The 23,171-nt window shown below is 38.0% G+C and overlaps 1 protein-coding gene across 4 annotated transcripts in view; it reads left to right on the forward strand.

Moving 5' to 3' along the window:
* Positions 1-23,171, forward strand: part of GKAP1 (G kinase anchoring protein 1) — a 90,742-nt gene that overhangs the window by 55,274 nt on the left and 12,297 nt on the right. For 2 of the 4 annotated variants that reach the window (XM_069575847.1, XM_069575848.1), the window contains exon 8: positions 9,192-9,344. The exons of the other annotated variants lie outside the window; for them this stretch is intronic. In XM_069575847.1, coding sequence (XP_069431948.1) covers positions 9,192-9,344 — 153 coding nt within the window. The remainder of the gene's footprint in view (positions 1-9,191; positions 9,345-23,171) is intronic. 4 annotated transcript variants of the gene reach the window in all.

A 23,171-nucleotide genomic window follows, 5' to 3' on the forward strand; every position in this document is an offset into this window, starting at 1 on the left:
CCATGCACGGAGGAGCTTGGTGGGCTACAGTCCATGGAGTCACAAAGAGTCTGACATGACTAAACAGCTATCACACACACAAACCTAGGTACAACAGGAATATTATACTTAACATTGATAAGCCTAGACATATCTATATTAAACCAACAAGCTTAAGCCACCTTCAATAACAGTACTGAATATTTCCCAGATCATGGATCCTAAAATTTATCTTGGCCAGTTTTTTATATATTTAGATTTAATTTGTAAGCTCTTACTTTCAAATCACGGAGAAGGCAATGGCAACCTACTCCAGTACTCTTGCCTGGAAAATCCTATGGATGGAGGAGCCTGGTAGGCTGCAGTCCATTGGGTTGCTAGGAGTCGGACACGACTGAGTGACTTCGCTTTCACTTTTCACTTTTATGCCTTAGAGAAGGAAATGGCAACCCACTCCAGTGTTCTTGCCTGGAGAATCCCAGGGACGGAGGAGCCCGGTGGGCTGCCATCTATGGGGTTGCACAGAGTCCGACATGACTGAAGCTACTTAGCAGCAGCAGCAGCAGCATCCAGTCTATCAGAGAAGACAATGGCACCCCACTCCAGTACTCTTGCCTGGAAAATCTCATGGACGGAGGAGCCTGGTAGGCTGCAGTCCATGGGGTCGCTAAGAGTCAGACATGACTGAGCGACTTCACTTTCACTTACTTTCAAATCAACTAAAATAATTCATTTACAAGTTAACTTTTACACAGAGATCGAACCAGAAATCTCAGTTTTTTCCCACTTGAGTTCAAAAGGCTTTTTCCCCACTCCCCACTTTTTTTTTTTCCCTGAGGGCCTGGCCACAGGAGACTGTGTCCCCACTCAGTTGTTGGGCATGAAGCATCTCAACACTGTAGCCTGCAGGTGAGGTCTTGGAGCTAGTGAGCCCAGATGTCAGCTACCACATCAGCAGTATTCACATCACTGAATTTTCCCCAGTATGTCTGTCACCAATGTGTGTCCCCAGGGTGAACCACAACCACCCCTCACCTTTGCAGGAAACTCTCTGAGATGAGCAGATAGAATAGTTCAGGTTTCTATCAAATTACTGCTTTTTCCCTTGGCCTTGGTGTGTGTGAGGTTTTGTGTTCAGCGTTTAAGAGTGAGATCTCTATTTCCCCCAGTTCTGTGGGGCTCCTGCAGTTAAGTAAGCCTCACTAACCTTCAAAGCCAAATGCTCTGGGGGCTCATCTGCACCTGTGGGTTAAGGGGCCTGACTTGGGGCTCAGAACTCTCCTTCCTCTGGGAGAACCTCTGAAATATAATTACTCTCCAATTTGTGGGTCACACACCTGGGGAGTTTGGGATTTGACTATATCACAAGTCCACCCCTTCCACTCATCTCATTGTTTTTTTTCTTTAAGGTCTTTAGTTGTAGAAAATCTTTCCTGATAGGTTCTAGTTTTCTTCATAGTTTTGTTTGTTTGTTTTTGTTTTTAACATATTAATTAGTCTCTTAAATCATGTAGAAAACAAAAAGTATAGTCACATGTCATTGTTACAATAATACTGGCTTTTATAATTACCCATTTATTGTAATGTTTGTTTCCCCATGTGGTGTTGAGTTACTGTCTAATGTTCTTTATACCTTCCCAGCACTATCTTGAGCATTTGTGGCAGGTCTGGTGGTCACTAACTCCTTTGGATTTTGTTTTTCTGGGAATGTCTTGATTTTAGATTCTTGGTTGAAAGTTTTCTTTAATCTTTAGTATTTTTAATATTTCAGCCCATCATCTTCTGGCCTTCAAGTTTCTGCTCATGATTTTATTGAGGATCTTTGTATATGATGACTTGCTTCTTCTTGCTGCTTTTATGGTTTTCTCTTTGTCATTGTCTTTTGAAAATTTATTATAATGTGGCTTGCTGTAAGTCTTTCTTGAATCCATCTTACTTGGAGTTCTTTAAGCTTCTTGGATGTTTATAGTCATATCTTTCATCAGATTTGGGAAGTTTTTAGTTACTATTTCCTCATATAGTCTGGCACTTCCTCTTACTTTTCTCCTCCTAAGACTCCTACAGTATGTCCGTTGTCCTGCTTGATGGTGTCCCCCAGGTCCCTTAGGCTCTGTTTGCATTTCTTTAATCTTTTTCTTTCTGTTTCTCAGCCTAGATAATTTCTGTTTTCCTGTCTTTAAGTTTATTGATTCCTCCTTCTGCATGCACATCTCTGCCTTTCAGTCTCTCTAATGAATGTGTTGTTTCAGCTATTGTACTTTTTAGCTCCAGAATTTCTTTTTGGTATCTTTTAAGTTTTTAAATCTCTATTTATATTTCCATTTTGTTCACACATTGCTTAAAAGTCTTTGTTGAATATAACTGCCATAAATAAGTCTTTTCCAGGAATAGTTTCTATTAATTTTTTTTTTCCTTTCAATGGTTTATACATTCCTGTTTCTTTTATGCCTTGTGATTTTTTTGTGGAATATGAATCTAGTACTGAGTCTAACATTTGAGTGTAGTAATGTGATAACTCTGGAAATCAGATTCTCCACCTTCCGGGGATTGGTGTTTTCTTATTACTATTTTGTTTTTTTTTGTTGTTGTTATCAGCTGTCTGTTTCACAGAACAACATAACATGTAAGCTTAATGTCTTAGATATTTAATGAACCTTTCCTTAGGTATTTGTAGTCACTTTCTAATTTTCCCCTTATAGGCAATTGTTTTTTAGTGGCTTGTTTTTTAATGTCTGGTTCTCAAAATTGGAAAAGCAAACAATGAAGTGGGTGTGGGGAGAGGACTAGCCTTTTAAATCCACTGGAAGTCACTTCAGCTGGAGGGGGAGGGTCTTACAGCAATGAAGGGGAAGTACAGCAACAATGGCTGCCTATCTGTCCGTCTCTTGGTCTGCATCTCTGTGATGAGAAACAATAATTAGTGACCAGAGTACAGATCCCCATTATTTGGAGGAGAAGTTCCTTTCTGCCCATAAGTTGTGTCCAAGCTACTCCAGGAATATGCACACAGCTCTCTGCTACATCACTAAGGGTGGTGGATGGGTAGTTGCTACTGTACTGAGATATAAAATTGACCAAACTTTACTGCAGTATACCACCCAAGTGTTCCCCTGAAATTTGCAAGCCTTCAACAGACTTCAGAGTTCCAAAATAGTTGTTTCAAAATCAGACAGATTCTGCCAGTGCAATTATTGTCTATGTGAGGACTCAGGGTTCTGGTGCTTCCTACTCTGCCATCTTCACAGAATCTTCTCCATGATCTAATTTTGAGTTAATTTTTATGTGTAATGTGAACAGTTCACATTCAGTTTTTGCATGTCTGTATCCAGTTTTCCCAGAACCATTTGTTTAAAACAATTTTATTTCTTTAATGAAGTACCTTGATGTTTTCGTGAAAAATTAACCATAAATGTGAAGGTTTATGTCCTGTCTGTCAATTTTGTTCCATTGATCTATATAGCTATACTTGAACAAATACCATACTGTCTTTTTAATTATATTCTTGACACATAATAGGTGCTCAAAATTTTAGTTAAATTGAAATTGACTCTGCCAGGAAAATGTTGCGGGGAAGAGAACACTTACTCTGCTGCAGTGGATGAATCACTGGAGTTACCTGGTAGCACTGAGGGCAGCTACCTGAGGCTCCTCGTGGGCTGTGTGGCAATTGTAAGTGTGGATGACAGAAGACATATGTATATATACTTATGTGTATAGATACAGGGATGTGTTATATGTGTATATACATATTAAAGGTTCTGACATCCCTTTACATTTTTGATTCCATCTAAAATTTCTTTTAACCAAAAGAATTAAATTTCAACTGATTCCTCAAGGGAAAGAGAAGGACCCCAAAGGGAGGAAATTACTTTTACCATATGTATATCACAAACAAACCAAAATATAACACTCTCATTTTATTCTAAATGCTTGTGTCATATCACTCTGAAACTGTTCTAAACATTTCGTGGAAATTACCAGCGTTTATGCTTTTAACCTTAATTTCTGGATTCCAGCCTATACGTAAGTCTTTGTTGGGGAGGGGTAACTTTGACAATATGACTTTTAAATTTGCATATTCTGAGGTAAATCATGCAGTTTCTACTCCAAAATAACTTTTTCAGAGGTTTTGAACTTAAGGGCAGTTATTCTCTTATTTTTTCTGTTTCTCGTACATACATAACTTAGTTATCTTTTGTGGCTGGAATAGATGTTTTCGTATTTTGTGTTTGCCAGTCTTTTTCTCTTCTGACTTACTGTTAGTGTTTAATAATTGGGGGCTTATAAAATTAAATGAAAAGTTCTAATTTTGATTATTTGGACAGAAAATTGACATTGAATTGGCTAGACTTATTAAAGAATATGCGTTCTTACACTTGCTGCATTTTTGTCTTTTTTTTTTTAGGTGTGCATGTTGTGAGAGGTGGGGTTTATTTATTTTTGTTTCATTTCTCTAGTTTCCTGTCAAGGTGTCTTTTGAGAACTTCTGTCCTTAGGCTGAAAAGAAAGTTTATGCCTCACTAAAAAAAAAAAAAATCAAGGACAAAATTTGGGATAGGCATGCTGGTAATGGTTCGGTTCAGTTCAGTTCAGTTCAGTCACTCAGTCGTGTCTGACTCTGCGACCCCATGAATCGCAGCACACCAGGCCTCCCTGTCCATCACCAACTCCCGGAGCTCACCCAAACTCATGTGCATCAAGTTGGTGATGCAGTCCAGCCATCTTATCCTCTCTTGTCCCCTTCTCCTCCTGCCCCCAATCCCTCCCAGCCTCAGAGTCTTTTCAAATGAGTCAACTCTTTGCATAAGGTGGCCAAAGTATTGGTGTTTCAGCTTCAGCATCAGTCCTTCCAAAGAACACCCAGGAATGATCTTCTTTAGAATGGACTGGTTGGATCTCCTTGCAGTCAAAGGGACTCTCAAGAGTCTTTTCCAACACCACAGTTCAAAAGCATCAATTCTTTGGCACTCAGCTTTCTTCACAGTCCAACTCTCACATCCATGCATGACTACTGGAAAAACCATAGCCTTGACTAGACAGACCTTTGTTGGCAAAGTAATGTCTCTGCTTTTTAATATGCTGTCTAGATTGGTCATAACTTTCCTTCCAAGGAGTAAGCGTCTTTTAATTTCATGGCTGCAGTCACCATCTGCATTGATTTTGAGCCCCCCAAAATAAAGTCTGACACTGTTTCCCCATCTATTTCCCATGAAGTGATGGGACCGGATGCCATGATCTTAGTTTTCTGAATGTTGAGCTTTAAGCCAACTTTTTCACTCTCCACTTTCACTTTCATCAAGAGGCTTTTTAGTTCCTCTTCACTTTCTGCCATAAGGGTGGTGTCATCTGCATATCTGAGATTATTGAGATTTCTCCCGGCAATCTTGATTCCAGCTTGTGCTTCTTCCAGCCCAGCATTTCTCATGATGTACTGCTTCCCTGGCGGCTCAGAGGTTAAAGCGTCTGCCTGCAATGCGGGAGACCTGGGTTCGATCCCTGGGTCGGGAAGATTCCCCTGGAGAAGGAAATGGCAACCCACTCCAATATTCTTGCCTGGAGAATCCTATGGACAGAGGAGCCTGGTGGGCTACAGTCCATGGGATCGTAAAGAGTCGGAAACGACTGAGCGACTTCACTTTCACTTTCGCTTTCACTCTGCATATAAGTTAAACAAGCAGGGTGACAATATACAGCCTTGACGTACTCCTTTTCCTATTTGGAACCAGTCTGTTGTTTCATGTCCAGTTCTAACTGTTGCTTCCTGATCTGCATATAGGTTTCTCCAGAGGCAGGTCAGGGGTCTGGTATTCCCATCCCTTTCAGAATTTTCCACAGTTTATTGTGATCCACACAGTCAAAGGCTTTGGCATGGTCAATAAAGCAGAAATAGACGTTTTTCTGGACTCTCTAGCTTTTTTGATGATCCAGTGGATGTTGGCAGTGTGATCTCTGGTTCCTCTGCCTTTTCTAAAACCAGCTTGAACATCTGGAAGTTCACGGTTCACGTATTGCTGAAGCGTGGCTTGGAGAATTTTGAGCATTACTTTACTAGCATATGAGATGAGTACAATTGTGCGGTAGTTTGAGCATTCTTTGGCATTGCCTTTCTTTGGGATTGGAATGAAAACTGACCTTTTCCAGACCTGTGGCCACTGCTGAGTTTTCCAAATTTGCTGGCATACTGAGTGCAGCACTTTCACAGCATCATCTTTCAGGATTTGAAGTAGCTCAGCTGGAATTCCATCACCTCTACTAGCTTTATTCGTAGTGATGCTTTCTAAGGCCCACTTGACTTCACGTTCCAGGATGTCTGGTTCTAGGTGAGTGATCACATCATCATGATTATCTGGGTTGTGACAATCTTTTTTGTACAGTTCTTCTGTGTATTCTTGCCGCCTCTTCTTAATCAGTAGCTATCAAAAAATACAGGACAAAAAGATTGGAGCTGCAGTCTTTAAAGTAGTGAAATCCAGAGGCTGATTAGTTACCATCATTATGCTATACCTGACTTTCCCAGTGGCTCAGGAGTAAAGAATCTACTTGCAGTGTGGGAGAGGCAGTTCGATTCCTGGGTCAGGAAGATCCCCTGAAGTAGGAAATGGCAACTCACTCCAGTATTCTTGTCTGAAAATCCCACGGACAGAGGAGCCTGGCATGCTAAAGTCCTTGGGGTCACAAAAAAGTTAGACACAACTTAGCAACTAAACAACAACAACAAAGGCAAGAATACTAGAGTGGGCTGCCATTTCCTTCTCCAGGGGGTCTTCCCAACCCAGGGATCAAACCCGGGTCTCCTGCATTGCAGACAGACGCTTTACCATCTGAGCCACTAGGGAAGCCCGCATGGAAGCTCAACAGTGTTTTAAGCATTGTTGTATTCATTGCTTTAAAATGAAACGTTATCAGAATATACTGGAAGTATTTTATGAAGCAGATTTAGAGTTCTGTCTATACCACTTAGCAGGAGAATCACTAGTGGGTAAGTTAAACTTCTTGTGACCGTTATTATTTTCTGGGGAAATTATTCTTGCTCCATCAGTTTCTTAATGATGTTAATGAGATTCAAATAAAGGGATGTTTCTGTAAGTGTTTTGAAATATAAAGTACTCTACAAACATTTTGTATTCCCTGGTGGCTCAGAGGTTAAAGCATCTGCCTCCAATGTGGGAGACCTGGATTAAATCCCTGGGTTGGGAAGATCCCCTGGAGAAGGAAATGGCAACCCACTCCAGTATTCTTGCCTGGAGAATCCCCTGGACGGAGGAGCCTGGTAGGCTACAGTCCATGGGGTCGCAAAGAGTCGGACACGACTGAGCGACTTCATCTTCACCTTCACCTACAAGCATTTTAAATATCATTTGTATATATTAAGCACTGATACTTAAGTTTTTTTTCTTTCAAACTCTTTCTAAAAGATAATGTAAAAAGAAGAGGATGGACAGTCATTGAACTGTTGGGTTATTTGCTCACAAATATAATTAAAATCGGTAAAATAGGGAATATTAAAGCTCAAGAATGTGGGACATAGGGAAAACCTATAAGAGAGAAAGGAGCATTTTCTTCAGTCTGTCTTATGACAGGAAAGGAAATGATACTTTTCTTAGAGAACATATAAAATCTGTAATTTTACATAGTTGAGTAGATTGTGATAAAATCATTTCTTTATCATTCATGTGTAAAATATATGTAAAAATTGTTTTCAAATAGTAATACAAGGCTAGAGTAGTTAAGGCAGTGTGGTATGGCATAAGGGTAGACATGTAGGTTGACAGAGTAAAGTTGAGTCTAGAAAGAAGCTTTAATATTTATGTTGAATTAATTTTGAACAAGAATGTCAAGACAAGTTCAATGGGAAAATAATAATCTTCTTAACAAATAATGCTAGGTAGCTACAGCAAAAGCTCTTAGAAGAAAATGTAGAAGTAAATCTTGGTGACCCTGAGTTGGGCAGTGATTTCTTGGATAAATTGGACTTTGTCAAAAGTAAAACTTCTGTGATACCAAGGATACTTTTCATATCAAGAATGTGAAAAGACAAGGCACAGAATGGGAGAAAGTATGTGCAAGTCATGTTGTTTTTAGAATATGTAAAGAACTCCTGCAACTCAGAAATAAAAAGTAACCCAATTAAAACTTGGGCAAAATATCTGAATAAATATTTTTCCAAAAAGATATACCAATGTCCAGTAAGCACATGAAAAGATACTTAGCACAATTAGCCATCAGAGAAATACAATTCAGAACCACAATGAATCTCATTCACACACACTTCACACTCACTGGAGTCTTTATAATATAAAGAGATGCATAATAACAAGTGTTGGTGAGAATGTGGTGAAATTAGAACCCTCATACACTAATACACTGATAGGCTGTAAAATAGTACAGTCACTTTGGAAAACTATTTGGCAGTTTTTCAAATGGTTACACAGAGCTACCATACATCCCAGAAAATCTACTTACAGATATATACCTGAATATATAAGAGATCTGAAAACATGTCCACACAAAAACCTGCATGAATGTTTATAGCAGCAATATTCACAGTACCCCAAAGAAGGAACAATTCAAATGTCCATCAACTGATGAATGGAGAAATAAAATATGGTCTATCCATTAATGGGATATTATTTGGCAGTAAGGAATGAAGTGCTGATAGATGCTATAATATGGATGAACCTTGAAAACATTTTGCTAAGTGAAAGAAGTCAGTCACAAAAGACTTTATACTATATGATTCCATTTATATCAGATATCCAGAATAGCCGAATCTATACTGACAGAAAGTAGATCAGTGTTGCCTAGAGAACAACTGAGGGGTCAGGAATTAGGAGAGAATGGGAGATGATGCTAGTAAGTTGTGGGTTTCTTTTTGGGCTGATGAAACTTTTTGAGTGGGTTATGGCTATACAACTCTATCAGTATATTAAAACATAATTGTGCTAATTAATTAAATGGATAAATTGTATGTTACATGTATAAAAATAATTTAAAAATAAAGCAATTACCCAACTCAAAAAATGTAAAGAAAAGGACATTTGCATATGTGTTTCTGCTGATTATCACCTGAAGATAGAGAAGAATCAGATGGTTGATTTGTCTCTTAATTATAATTTTTCTTTCATTTTCCATGCTTCTAGTGGCCAACTAGGTTTATTAAATGTGTGCACTTTTGTGTTGATTGATAGTGAATCTTAATTCATTTTTGACAGGAATTGAGTTCTTCTCAGACTTTGTCACATGATGGAGGATTCTTCAATAGACTGGAAGATGATGTTCATAAAATTCTTACTAGAGAAAAAAGAAGAGAACAGCTTACAGAATATAATGGAACAGATAATTACACAGCTCATGAACACAACCAGGCATGTAAAATAGAAAATTCTCTTAAAATCACAGTGAAATTATTTTTCATTTTTTAAAAATGTAAACAGTGGAATTCAATTATGATTGTATAAAACTATAGTTTTAGTGTATTAGTCATTATTACACATAGATATTTATATTAAAAAGTGTGAGGTACTTCATTAATTGGTTAATATTTATTGAGCATGTGCTATAATGCTCAGTATTGTTAGGCATCTGTATCGGGGAGTGGGAATATCAAGATGGTTAAGACCATCCTTGACTTAGATACTCAGGGTAGTTGGGGATAGGAGGAAGTAGACTGTAAAGAGAATATCACTCAGCATGATGAAGGATTTAAGAGGGAGAGGGAAAATTAAAAAAAAAAACTTTTTAAATAGAAAAGATAATAGACCACTCCTTGGGTAATTGGGAAAGGTATATAAAGAAGTGACATTTGCAATGGATTTGAATGCAAATAACTGTATAAACTGAGAAATAGAGAAAAACCTAAGGGAACTGCAAGAGCAATGGCCCAGAGCAATGAAAAGCCTTCAGATTGAATATTCAGGGAACTGAAAAATTATGCATCTAAGAAGTAAAGACTTAAGTGAGTGTGGGATAACATGATTAGAGAAATGAATTGGAATTAGGTTATAAATGTCTTTTGATGTGAAAATAAGAAGTTAGAATTTTGTCCTGCAAACCAGGGGTTACAAACTATAGTTGGTCTGCAGTCTGATTTTGTAAGGCTCACAAGCTAAGACTGGTACTCACATTTTAAGATACTGTTTGGAAAAATACAGGAAAAAAACCCAAAAGATATTATCAAATAGAGACCTCTGAGTTTGCATCTATTTTTCCCACCATAAACCACCAGTCTTCTATTTTACTTCCTTTTAAACTATGAATCTGCTTTTTACCTTCTTTTGCCCTCTAGTCTATCAGTAACTATCTTCTCAGCCTAGAGCTTGTAGTAAATAATTTCAGTCATGTCCCCATGAACGCCTTCCCTTACTTCCTTGATTTTCTGGCATTCCCTTCATGTCAGTATGCAGCATTTGCTTTCACAGTCCTGTCTGCCTTCTCTATTACAATTTAATTTCTGTCTAACCAGGTATTGCTGGACAATACTCTTTCCCGTTTATATTCTCTTCTGTAAATCAGTGCTGTGTAACTTTTGCCATATCCTCATTTCTACTTAATGGTGGTTTGATTCATTTTTTTCTGACTTTAATAAATTCCTTCCAGTGGCTATTTCACATTGAAAAGCCCATTTTCCATCCTTTTACTGTCTTCAGTGGATGTTCGTTTTTTGTTTCCTCTAATAAATTCAGTCATTCAACAAATTAAACGCTTAAACTATGTTGTTATATAGGACACACAGATGGAGCCAGACTCTTAAGAATTTTTTATTCCAATGCAGCAGTAATATCGCTTTATAAAAACACTGTATGACATGAAAATTTATTTTCAGCTTAGTATGGGACATTCTTGCCTGCCCTCAGGTACTTGTGAGCTTTGTCCTTTCTAGCACTGAATTAAATTTGGTGTTTTCCTGGGTTGCCTTGACTGTCAAATTTTGTGTACAATGCAAGCAACCATGTTATCATTTATAGGTAGTGTATTTGTTTCCTCTTTTTACGTTGATTTTGATTTTTCCCTTTGTGGTTTATATCTTATTCTTTAAGCATCTCAGATCATTGTAAGAATGATATTAATATACTTGAGCAAGTAATTAGGTGTTTCACATCTTTTGTAGAGCAAAATTTACACATAAGTTAAATTATTAATCAATGTTAATGATATTTTTAAGTCAAAGTGACAGTCAGTGTAGTAGAAAGATAATATAGTCTCTGAAATCAAAGAAGCCTAATAACACAAAATACAGCACTGCAGCTTGTCAGCTCTGTTATGTTGGAATGAAATTACCTGCCTTTCATGCACTGTTGTTATGAAAGTTAGCAATCATGGTATAAAATATTAGAGCATTTGTACACAGCATGTGCTTAATAAAGATCATTGTTTTTATACAAGGTAGGAAAAGTGAAAAGTTAAAAAAAGGTAATTCATAGGAATAGAGATGAGAGATGGCTTTCTTAGGAGGAAAATAATTTTTGAATTGGAATTTAAAGCACAGTAGAATTTGAACATGCAGAGGTGAGGGAGGAGACGCTGGAATGCCATGAATAAAAGGATTGAGGCAATAAAGTATAAACCAGTTTAAGACGAGATTCATTGAGGAGTGTAGTTTAAGTTTGGCACAGTGGGTTTGGAAGGATTGTGGAGGACTTAAAAGCCTGATTTATGATTTAGTCAGGAGATAAAAAAGAATTTTTTAAAGTTTTTGAGCAGAAGACAAAGTTCTACATGGTAATATTAATTTCACTGCAGTGCCTAGGAATAACTGAAGGAAGGTGAAGACTAATGATGGGAATCAGACAATAGGCAGTATGGTGAGGATGTAGAAGAGCAAGAACAGATTACTAGGAGTACTGTCACTTGGTGTAGCCCTTTTGGAGAACAATGTGGCATTAACTTTTACAGTTGAAGATGATGGGTAGACTGTGTGTTCTAGAAATTCTGCCTTAGATTATACCCTGGAGACATGTTCAAGAAGAATGATTCAAGCTCAGTTGTTTGTGACAACAAAGTCAGTAGAAGAAATGAATGAGTTATAGCAATACATAACAACATGAATGAATATCAAAAACATAATCTTTAATGAAATAAGCAAGTTACCAAATAGTAATAGTTTGATACAGTTTATATAAATTTCAAAAAATAGAAAGTTTAACTGATTGCTCAGGGATACATCTGTATGTTGTAAAAGACTATTAATAATGAAGAGAGTGACAAACAAATTCATAATAGAGGATAGTCTCAGCAATGGGGGAAAGGATACGATTGGGGAGAGAAATGTGGGGGATGCCAAAATATTGGTAATGTTTATATAATCTGCATATTAGTTTGTTTTTCTTTTTACTTGCCATGTCAATTTATATATTCTTTGGCACATGTAAAATTTTTCATAAGTAAAAAAGTTGAGTATTTTGTCATGTCATTGAGTGTAGTGGGGGAAAAAGGAATATTTGAGGCCATTTAAAAATACTCTTTTTTTATCTCCCTCCTTCCTCTCCTCCTCACACTCCTTTTTCAGGGAAACCCTTTTTGCAAACATTAAAATCATTTAAAACTGTGTATTAGTGTACCAGAAATTTTTAAAGGTGAAAAATACATCCACGCTAATTCGATCAGTCTTTAACATTTGGTTTCATTTTTGTATAGTACTTTTCCAGTACTATATTTTGTATAGTACTTTTAAAACACTACATGCATAGGTATTTTTAAAATAACTAACAGTAAGGAATGTAGTTTTTGTATCCCCTTTTCTAAACTGTAGTTATATTCTGTCAAGTCAACATTCTGTAATTGTTCATTACTATTTTTTTAAACTATTTTCTGTAAGTTTTTTTTAAGGTTTATTGTTTTATTTATTTTGGCTCTGTGGGTCTTTGTTACTGCACACATGGGCTTTCTCTAGTTGCAGTGAGCAGGGGTTACTGTTTGTAACCCTGTGGTGCGCAGGCTTCTCATTGTGGTGGCTTTTCTTCTGCAGGGCACAGGCTTTAGGTACTTGGGCTTAGTAGTTGTACCAGGGACCTAGGGCACAGGCTCAATAGTTATGGCACACTGGTTTAGTTGTTCCAAAGCATTTGAGATCTTCCCAGACCAGGGATCAAACCCATGTCATCTGCATTGGCAGGCAGATTCTTAATCACTGGACCACCAGGGAAGCCCTATTACCCTATTACTGAACACCTAGGTTGTTTAGAATTGGTCACCTGGTATTCATTGAATATATTCATCTATTTACTTTTTTGATGAATTTGTCCTTGGAATAAATACATTCTTAAAAATAGTAGTTGCATCAAAGCATGTAAACACCTGTATTGCTCTTGATATGTATCAACATTGTCTTCTGGCAGCAGGATATGAAGTTACTAACTTCGCCACAGCTTCATTGTGTTGTGTGTGCGTGTATATGCGTGCTGAGTCACTTCAGTCATGTCCAACTTTGCGACCCCATGGACTCTGTAGCCCATCAGGCTCCTCTGTCCATGGGATTCTCCATGGGATTCTCCAGGCAAAAATACTGAAGTGGGTAGCCAATCCCTTCTCCAGGAGATCTCCCTGACCCAGGGGTTGAACCCAGGTCTCCTACATTGCAGGTGGGCTCTTTACCATCTGAGCCACCAGGGAAGCCCACAGCTTCACTGGCATTCCCTGTAATGGTCTTTGGGGCTCTGTTTTATTAACTGCCTTTGTAGCGTATTTCACTCTGTTGTTCTATGAATACCTTTGGCGCACTATGCTGAAACGTGAGGTCATCATTTACTTCCCAAACCAAGCATTCAACTTGACTTCATCATTTCTGTTTGGGGTTTTGTCATTTTATCCAGATATTCTGACTGTGAATCTCCCTTTTCACTTTTCTGTTTCTCAAAGTTTGGGAATTTTTAATCTCTGAAATAGTTCTCAGATATATTTTCTCTTCCACTTTACATTTCTCTTATTTAGAATCTCATTATCTCTTACTGGTATTATTTCAGTAACCTAATAAGACTTCCTGCCTCCTGCCTTCTAATTCTAGGTAATTTATCTTATACACTGTTAATAGATGACTTTTTAAAGAGTAAGACTTCCATCCTGCCACACCATGGACTTAAGCTTCAGTGGCTGTTGAATCATTTACTAAAGCCCTCAAGCTTTTCAAATGAAGAGTTCCAATCCATTTAACCAGTCCTAAAATAAATTTAGTAGGTTGCTACCAGCACTCTCAAAAAAAAGTCATCAGCATATATGACATCTTTTCATATTTTATGACATTTGTTCCAGTGTACATGTTTATATACATAAATACAAATATATATACATACACTGACATGTTTATGTCTTGAGTCATGATGTAAAACATTCCTTAACGTGGGTCACTGTCAAATAAGTTTGAAAGCATTGTTCTACAGTGTAGCTTCAGCCTAAATAACTTTAGTCGTACTCTTTCCAGTTTTTTCTTCTAGCCAGATCAGAGCACTCCTGTCACAATGCTGAATCGTTCCCAGATTTGCTCAAGGTTCATTTCACATGTCATCTACCCTGATGTTTTTTCTCATTTCCCTGTTCCAGCCCCAAACACAGAAAACCTGGATATGATCTTGCCTTTTTTCTCTATATCTTGTAGCATTTTGGTTTTCTTATGGCACATTTCACACAGCACATTTTTATTTGTTGTTTGTAGACTACAGATCCCTTGTGGACATAGATTTATATACCTTTTTATTTCCATTTTAGTATAATCTATTTAGAAGATAATTTTAAACTTTATTTAATGAAATATAACACTTCATAAAAAATGAGTGTACCTTATAACAGTAAGATTTTCTGTTTTAAAAAGTGCCATTTGTTGTAAAAATTCTAGAAATAACTAAGTGAATAGCTTAGTTAGAAATAGCTAAGTAAAGAACTTATAATGCAAAAATAAATATTTGAGGGCTTAATATATATTTGCTAGATATTATATTAAGTACTTAAATTTATTATTTCATCTAATTCTCACAGTTAACTGTGAAGATAACAGGTATATTTATGATCGCCAGTTTGCAGATACAGTGGGAGAAAAACTGACCCTAATCTCATTCACCTGAAGAAAACTATCATTGCTACTTTGTTGTGCTTCCACTTTTCTATATGGGTTTATACTTTCTCCCCAATAATGTAGAAATTTAACATGAACCACTTTTCAGTTACATACAGAGATGGTGAACATTTCAGATCATTAAGTAATACATTGACCCTTGAACAGCGCAGGTTTGAACTGCTTGTGTTTATTTACACATTGATTTTTTTTCTGTTGAGGTTGGTTAAATCTGCAGATGCAGAGGGACCCCGTATATAGAGGGCCGATGCTAAATGACCATATGTGTGGACTTTCGATTTCACAGAGGGTTCACATCCCTAACCCCAGTGTTGTCCGAGGGTCAGCTGTAATGTTTTTGCATGAAATAATTATGTTTATAGCTAAATTGTTTTCGGTTATCCACACTGAGAAAAAAATTTTAATGTACCAGTTTTATGTAATACTGCTTACTACTGAGATTGTACACTTTTTTGTTTTTAATTGGTCATATGCCTGTCATGTGACTGTGATCATTTTTTCTAGTTTTTCCATTTACCTTTTGATTTGTTTCAGTTTTTTTGGAGATTTTTCATCAAGTTAAATATCAGTCTTTTCCTTTTTGTTTTCTCTCTTTATATTATGTTCAGAAGGGCTTTTTTTAAAATTATTTTTTAATTAATTGATTTTAATTGGAGGCTAATTACAGTGTTGTAGTGGTTTTTGCCACACATTGACATGAATCAGCCATGGATGTACATGCATCCCCCTTCCTGAAGCCCCCTCCTATCTCCCTCCCAATCTCATCCCTCAGGGTTGTCCCAGTGCACCTGGCCTGAGCGCCCTGTCTCATGGATCGAACCTGGATTGGTGATCTATTTCACATATGGTAATATACATGTTTCATTGCTGTTCTGTCAAATCATCCCACCCTTGCCTTCTCCCACAGAGTCCAAATGTCTGTTCTTTACATCTGTGTCTCTTTTGCTGTCTTGCATATAGGATCATTGTTACCATCTTTATAAATTCCATGTATATGCGTTAATATACTGTACTGGTGTTTTTCTTTCTGGCTTACTTCACTCTGTATAATAGGCTCCAGTTTCACCCACCTCATTAGAACTGATTCAAATGTATTCTTCTTAATGGCTGAGTAATATTCCATTGTGTATATGTACCACAGTTTTCTTATCCATTCGTCTGCTGATGGACATCTAGGTTGCTTCCATGTCCTGGCTATTGTAAACAGTGCTGCGATGAACATTCGAGTACACATGTCTCCTTCAATTCTGGTTTCCTTGGTGTGTATGCGCAGCAGTGGGATTGCTGGGTCATATAGCAGTTCTATTTCCAGTTTTTTAAGGAATCTCCACAGTGTTCTCCATAGTGGCTGTACTAGTTTGCATTCCCACCAACAGTGTAAGAGGGTGCCCTTTTCTCCACACCCTCTCCAGCATTTATTATTTGTAATCTTTTTGATAGCAGCCATCCTGACCGGCATGGGATGGTACCTCATTGTGGTTTTGCATTTCTCTGATAATGAGTGATTTTGAGCATCTTTTCTTGTGCCTGTTAGCCATCTGTATGTCTTCTTTGGAGAAATGTCTGTTTAGTTCTTTGGCCCATTTTTTGATTGGATCATTTATTTTTCTGTAATTGAGCTGCATGAGCTGCTTGTATATTTTTGAGATTAATTGTCAGTTGCTTCATTTTCTATTATTTTCTCCCATTCTGAAGGCTGTCTTTTCACCTTGCTTATAAATTTCCTTCGTTGTGCAAAAGCTTTTAGTTTTAATTAGATCCTGTTTGTTTAGTTTTGCTTTTATTTTCATTACTCTGGGGGGTGGATCATAGAGGATCCTGCTTTGATTTATGTCAGAGAGTGTTTTGCCTGTGTTTCCCTCTAGGAGTTTTATAGTTTCTGGTCTTACATTTAGATGTTTAATCCATTTTGAGTTCATTTTTGTGTATGGTATTAGAAAATGTTGTAGTTACATACATTCTTTTACAAGTGGTTGAACAGTTTTCCCAGAACTATTTGTTAAAGAGATTGTCTTTTCTCCATATTCTTGCCTCCTTTGTCAAAGATAAGGTATCCATAGGTGTGTGGATTTATCTCTGGGCTTTCTTATTTCTGGGCTTTGTTCCATTGATCTATATTTCTGTCTTTGTGCCAATACACACTGTCTTAATGACAGTAGCTTTGTGGTATAGTCTGAAGTCAGGCAGGTTAATTCCTCTGGTTCCATTCTTCTTTCTCAAGATTGCTTTGGCTATTTGAGGTTTTTGTATTTCCATACAAATTGTGAAATTATTTGTTCTAGTTCTCTGAAAAATACTGTTGCTAGCTTGATAGGGATTGCATTGAATCTATAGATTGCTTTGGGTAGTATACTTATTTTCACTTTATTGATTCTTCTGAGCATGAACATGGTGTATTTCTCCATCTGTTTGTGTCATCTTTGATTTCTTTCATCACTGTTTTATAGTTTTTTATATATAGGTCTTTTGTTTCTTTCACTTTAGTTCAGTTCTGTCACTTAGTCATGTCCAGTTATTTGCGATCCTGTGGACCGCAGCACGCCAGGCCTCCCTGTCCATCACCAATTCCTGGAGTTCACCCAAACCCATGTCCATTGAGTCGGTGATGCCATCCAACCATCTCATCCTCTGTTGTCCCCTTCTCCTCCTGCCTTCAGGCTTTCCCAGCATCAGGGTCTTTTCAAATAAATCAGCTCTTCACATCAGGTGGTCAAAGTATTGGCATTTCAGCTTCAACATCAGTCCTTCCAATGAACACTCAGGATTGATCTCCTTTAGGATGGACTGGTTGGATCTCCTTGCAGTCCAAGGGACTCTCAAGAGTCTTCTCCAACACCACAATTCAAAAGCATCAATTCTTTGGTGCTCAGCTTTCTTTATAGTTCAATTCTCACATCCAACATGACTACGGAAAAACCATAGCCTTAACTAGATGGACTTTGTTGGCAAAGTAATGTCTGCTTTTTAATATGCTGTCTCAGTTCAGTTCAGTCGCTCAGTCGTGTCCGACTCTTTGCGACCCCATGAATTGCAGCACGTCTAGGTTGGTCATAATTTCCTTCCAAGGAGTAAGCGTCTTTTAATTTCATGGCTGCAATCACAATCTACAGTGATTTGGAGCCCCCCCCCAATAAAGTCAGTCACTGTTTCCACTGTTTCCCCATCTATTTGCCATGAAGTGATGGGACCAGATGCCATAATCTTAGTTTTCTGCATGTTGAGCTTTAAGTCAACTCTTTCACTCTCCTCTTTTACTTTCGTCAGGAGGCTCTTTAGTTCCTCTTCACTTTCTGCCATAAGGGTGGTGTCATCTGCATATCTGAGGTTATTGATATTTCTCCTGGCAATCTTGATTCCAGCTTGTGCTTCATCCAGCCCAGCATTTCTAATGATGTACTCTGCATGTAAGTTAAATAAGCATGGTGACAATATACAGCCTTGATGTACTCCTTTCCCTATTTGGAACCCGTTGGTTGTTCAATGACCAGTTCTAACTGTTGCTTCTGGACCTCCATACAGATTTCTTAAGAGGCAGGTCAGGTGGTCTGGTATTCCTAGCTCTTTCAAAAACTTCCATAATTATATTGTGATCTACACAGTCAAAGGTTTTGGCATATTCAATAAAGCAGAAGTAGATGTTTTTCTGGAACTCTCTTCTTTCTTGATTATCCAGTGGATGTTGCCAATTTGATCTCTGGTTCCTCTGCCTTTTCTAAAACAGCTTGAACATCTGGAAGTTTACAGTTCACGTACTATTGAAACCTGGCGTGGAGAATTTTGAGCATTACTTTGCTAGCATGTGAGATGAGTGCAATTGTACAGTAGTTTGAATATTCTTTGGCATTGCCTTTCTTTGGGATTAGAATGAACACTGACCTTTTCCAGACCTGTGGCCACTGCTGAGTCTTCCAAAATTTGCTGGCATATTGAGTGCAGCACTTTAACAGCGTCATCTTTTAGGATTTGAAATAGCTCAACTGGAATTCCATCATCTATACTGGCTTTGTTCATAGTGATGCTTCCCAAGGCCCATTTGACTTCACATTCCAGGATGTCTGGCTCTAGGTGAGTGATTACACCATCGTGGTTATCTGGGTCATGAAGATCTTTTTTGTATAGTTCTTCTGTGTATTCTTACCACCTCTTCTTAATATCTTCTGTTTCTGTTAGGTCCATACCATTTTTGTCCTTTATTGAGCCCATCTTTGCATGAAATGTTCCCTTGGTATCTCTAATTTTTTTGAAGAGATCTCTAGTCTTTCCCATTCTATTGTTTTCCTCTGTTTCTTTGCACTGATCACTGAGGAAGGCTTTCTTATCTCTCCTTGCTTTTCTTTGGAACTCTGCATTCAAATGGGTATACCTTTCCTTTTCTCCTTTGCTTTTTGCGTCTCTTCTTTTCACAGCTATTTGTAACGCCTCCTCTGACAGCCATTTTGCTTTTTTGCATTTTTTTTTCTTGGGGATGGTCTAGATCCCTGTCTCCTGTACAGTGTCACGAACTCCGTCCATAGTTCATCAGGCACTCTGGCTATCAGATCTAGACCCTTAAATCTATTTCTCACTTCCACTGTATAATCATAAGGGACTTGATTTAGGTCATACCTGAATGGTCTAGTGGTTTTCCCTACTTTCTTCAATTTCTGTCTGAATTTGGCAAGAAGGAATTTCTGGTCTGAGCCACAGTCAGCTCCCATTCTTGTTTTGCTCCCATTTGTTTTGTATAGAGCTTCTCCATCTTTGGCTGCAAAGAATATAATCAATCTGATTTCAGTATTGGCCAGCTGGTGATGTCCATGTGTAGAGTCTTCTCTTATGTTGTTGGAAGAAGGGGTTTGTTATGACCAGTGCGTTCTCTTGGCAAAACTCTTATTAGCCTTTGCCCTGCTTCATTCTGTACCCCCAAGGCCAAATTTGCCGGTAACTTCAGGTGTTTCTTGACTTCGTGCTTTTGCATGCCAGTCCCGTATAATGAAAAGGGCATCTTTTGGGGGGTGTTAGTTTGAAAAGGTCTTGTAGGTCTTCATAGAACCATTCAACTTCAGCTTCTTCAGCGTTACTGGTTGGGGCATAGACTTGTATTACCATGATATTGAATGATTTGCCTTGGAAACGAACAGATATCATTCTGTCATTTTTGAGATTGCATCCAACTACTGCATTTCGGACTCTTGTTGACTATGGCGGATACTCTATTTCTTCTAAGGGGTTCTTGCCAACAGTGGTAGATATAATGGTCATCTGCATTAAATTCACCCATTCCAGTCCATTTTAAGTTGCTTATTCCTAAAATGTCAACGTTCACTCTTGCCATCTCCTGTTTGACCACTTCCAATTTGCCTTGATTCATGGACCTAACATTCCAGGTTCCTCTGATGTTGCTCTGTACAGCATCAGACCTTGCTTCTATCACCAGTCACATCCACAACTGGGTGTTGCTTTTGCTTTGGCTTCATCCCTTCATTCTTTCTGGAGTTATTTCTCCACTGAGCTCCAGTAGCATACTGGGCACCTATCAACCTGGGGATTTCATCTTTCAGTGTCCTATCTTTTTGCCTTTTCATACTGTTTATGGGGTTCTCAAGGCAAGAATACTGAAGTGGTTTGCCATTCCCTTCTCCAGTGGACCACATTTTCTCAGAACTCTCCACCATGACCTGTCTGTCTTGGGTGGCCCTACACAGCATGGCTCATAGTTTCATTGAATTAGATAAGGCTGTGGTCCATGTGATTAGATGATTAGTTTTCTGTGATTGTGGCTTCACTGTGTCTGCCCTCTGATGCCGTCTCTCACCACCTACTGTCTTACTGGGGTTTCTCTTACCTTGGACGTGGGGTGTCTCCTCACAGCCGTAGCTACTGACCTTGGATGTAGGGTATCTCCTCTCATCCGCTCACCTGGTAGATTTATTCCTAAGTATTTTATTCTTTTCATTGCAATGGTAAATGGAATTGTTTCCTTAATTTCTCTGTTTTCTCATTGTTATTGTATAGGAATGCAAGGGATTTCTGTGTGTTAATTTTATATTCTGCAACTTTACTATATGCATTGATTAGGTCTAGTAATTTTCTGGTGGTGACTTTAGGGTTTTCTATGTAAAGGATCATGCCATTTGCAAACAGTGAGAGTTTTACTACTTTCCAATCTGGATTCCTTTTATTTCTTTTTCTGCTCTGATTGCTGTGGCTAAAAGTTCCAAAACTATGTTGAATAGTAGTGGTGAGAGTGGGCACCCTTGTCTTGTTCCTGACTTTAGGGGAAATGTTTTCAATTTTTCACCATTGAGGATAATGTTTGCTGTGAGTTTGTCATATATAGCTTTTATTATGTTGAGGTATGTTCCTTCTATTCCTGCTTTCTGGAGAGTTTTTATCATAAATGGATGTTGAATTTTGTCAAAGGCTTTCTCTGCATCTATTGAGATAATCATATGGCTTTTATTTTTCAATTTGTTAATGTGGTATACTACATTCATTTGTTTGCGGATATTGAAGAATCCTTGCATCCCTGGGATAAAGCCCACTTGGTCATGGTATATGATCTTTTTAATGTGTTGTTGGATTCTGATTGCTAGAATTTTGTTAAGGATTTTTGCATCTATGTTCATCAGTGATATTGGCCTGTAGTTTTCTTTTTTTGTAGCATCTTTGTCTGGTTTTGGTATTAGGGTGATGGTGGCCTCATAGAATGAGTTTGGCAGTTTACCTTCCTCTGCAATTTTTGGAAGAATTTGAGTAGGATAGGTGTTAGCGCTTCTTTAAATTTTTGGTAGAATTCACTTGTGAAGCAGAAGGGCTTTTTTATTCAAAGATTATAGCTATTCATATTATATAGAAACTGAAAGTGAAGTCGCTCAGTTGTGTCTGACTCTTGCAACCCCATGGACTATAGCCTACCAGGCTCCTCTGTCCATGGGATTTTCCAGGCAAGAATACTGGAGTGGGTTGCCATTTCCTTCTCCAGGAGATCTTCCCGACCCAGGGATTGAACCCTGGTCTCCTGCATTGTAGGCAGACACTTTGCCATCTGAGCCTCTAGGAAAGTCCCATATTGTATAGATTTCATGTTAATACTTCAGTGGTTTCATTTTTTAAATTAAAATAATATTTTATATTATTCAATGATTATATACTTAGTATAAAACAATTTTGATGAATGGAAATTTTTAAACAGTAAAGTGAAATCTTGCATAATCTCACATTCTAAGAGAGTGTTAAAAGTGTTGTTGTATATCCTTCTAGGATTTTTTCTTTGCATGTAGTATTATAATTTGGGGGTCGGGGGCCATATTTTATGATTCTGTATCATCATTTTTGGGCTTCCCTGGTGGCTCAGCCTTTGATTGTGTGGATCACAATAAACTGTGGAATATTCTGAAAGAGATGGGAATACCAGACCACCTGACCTGTCTCTTGAGAAGCCTGTATGCAAGTCAGGAAGCAACAGTTAAAACTGGACATGGAACAACAGACTGGTTCCAAATAGGAAAAGGAGTACATCAAGGCTGTATATTGTCACCCTGCTTATTTAACTTATATGCAGAGTACATCCTGAGAAATGCTGGGCTGGATGAAGCACCAGCCAGAGTCCAGATTGCCAGGAGAAGTATCAATAACCTCAGATATGTAGATGACACCACCCTTATGACAGAAAGTGAAGAAGAACTAAAGGGCCTCTTGATGAAAATGAAAGAGGAGAGTGAAAGAGTTGGCTTAAAGGTCAACATTCAGAAAACTAAGATAATGGCATCCAGTCCCATCACTTCATGGCAAACAGATGGGGAAACAATGGCTGATTTTATTTTTCTGGGCTCCAGAATCACTGCAGATGGTGATTGCAGCCATGAAATTATAAGACGCTTACTCCTTGTAAGGAAAGTTATGACCAACCTAGAAAGCATATTGAAAAGCAGAGACATTACTTTGTTAACAAAGGTCCATCTAGTCAAGGCTATGGTTTTTCCAGTGGTCATGTATGGATGTGAGAGTTGGACTGTAAAGAAAACTGAGTGCCAAAGAATTGATGCTTTTGAACTGTGGTGTTGGAGAAGACTCTTGAGAGTCCCTTGGACTGCAAGGAGATCCAACCAGTCCATCCTAAAGGAAACCAGTCCTGGGTGTTCATTGGAAG

Source organism: Ovis canadensis, chromosome 2, assembly GCF_042477335.2.
Source record: "Ovis canadensis isolate MfBH-ARS-UI-01 breed Bighorn chromosome 2, ARS-UI_OviCan_v2, whole genome shotgun sequence".
In the NCBI taxonomy this organism is placed as follows: domain Eukaryota; kingdom Metazoa; phylum Chordata; class Mammalia; order Artiodactyla; family Bovidae; genus Ovis; species Ovis canadensis.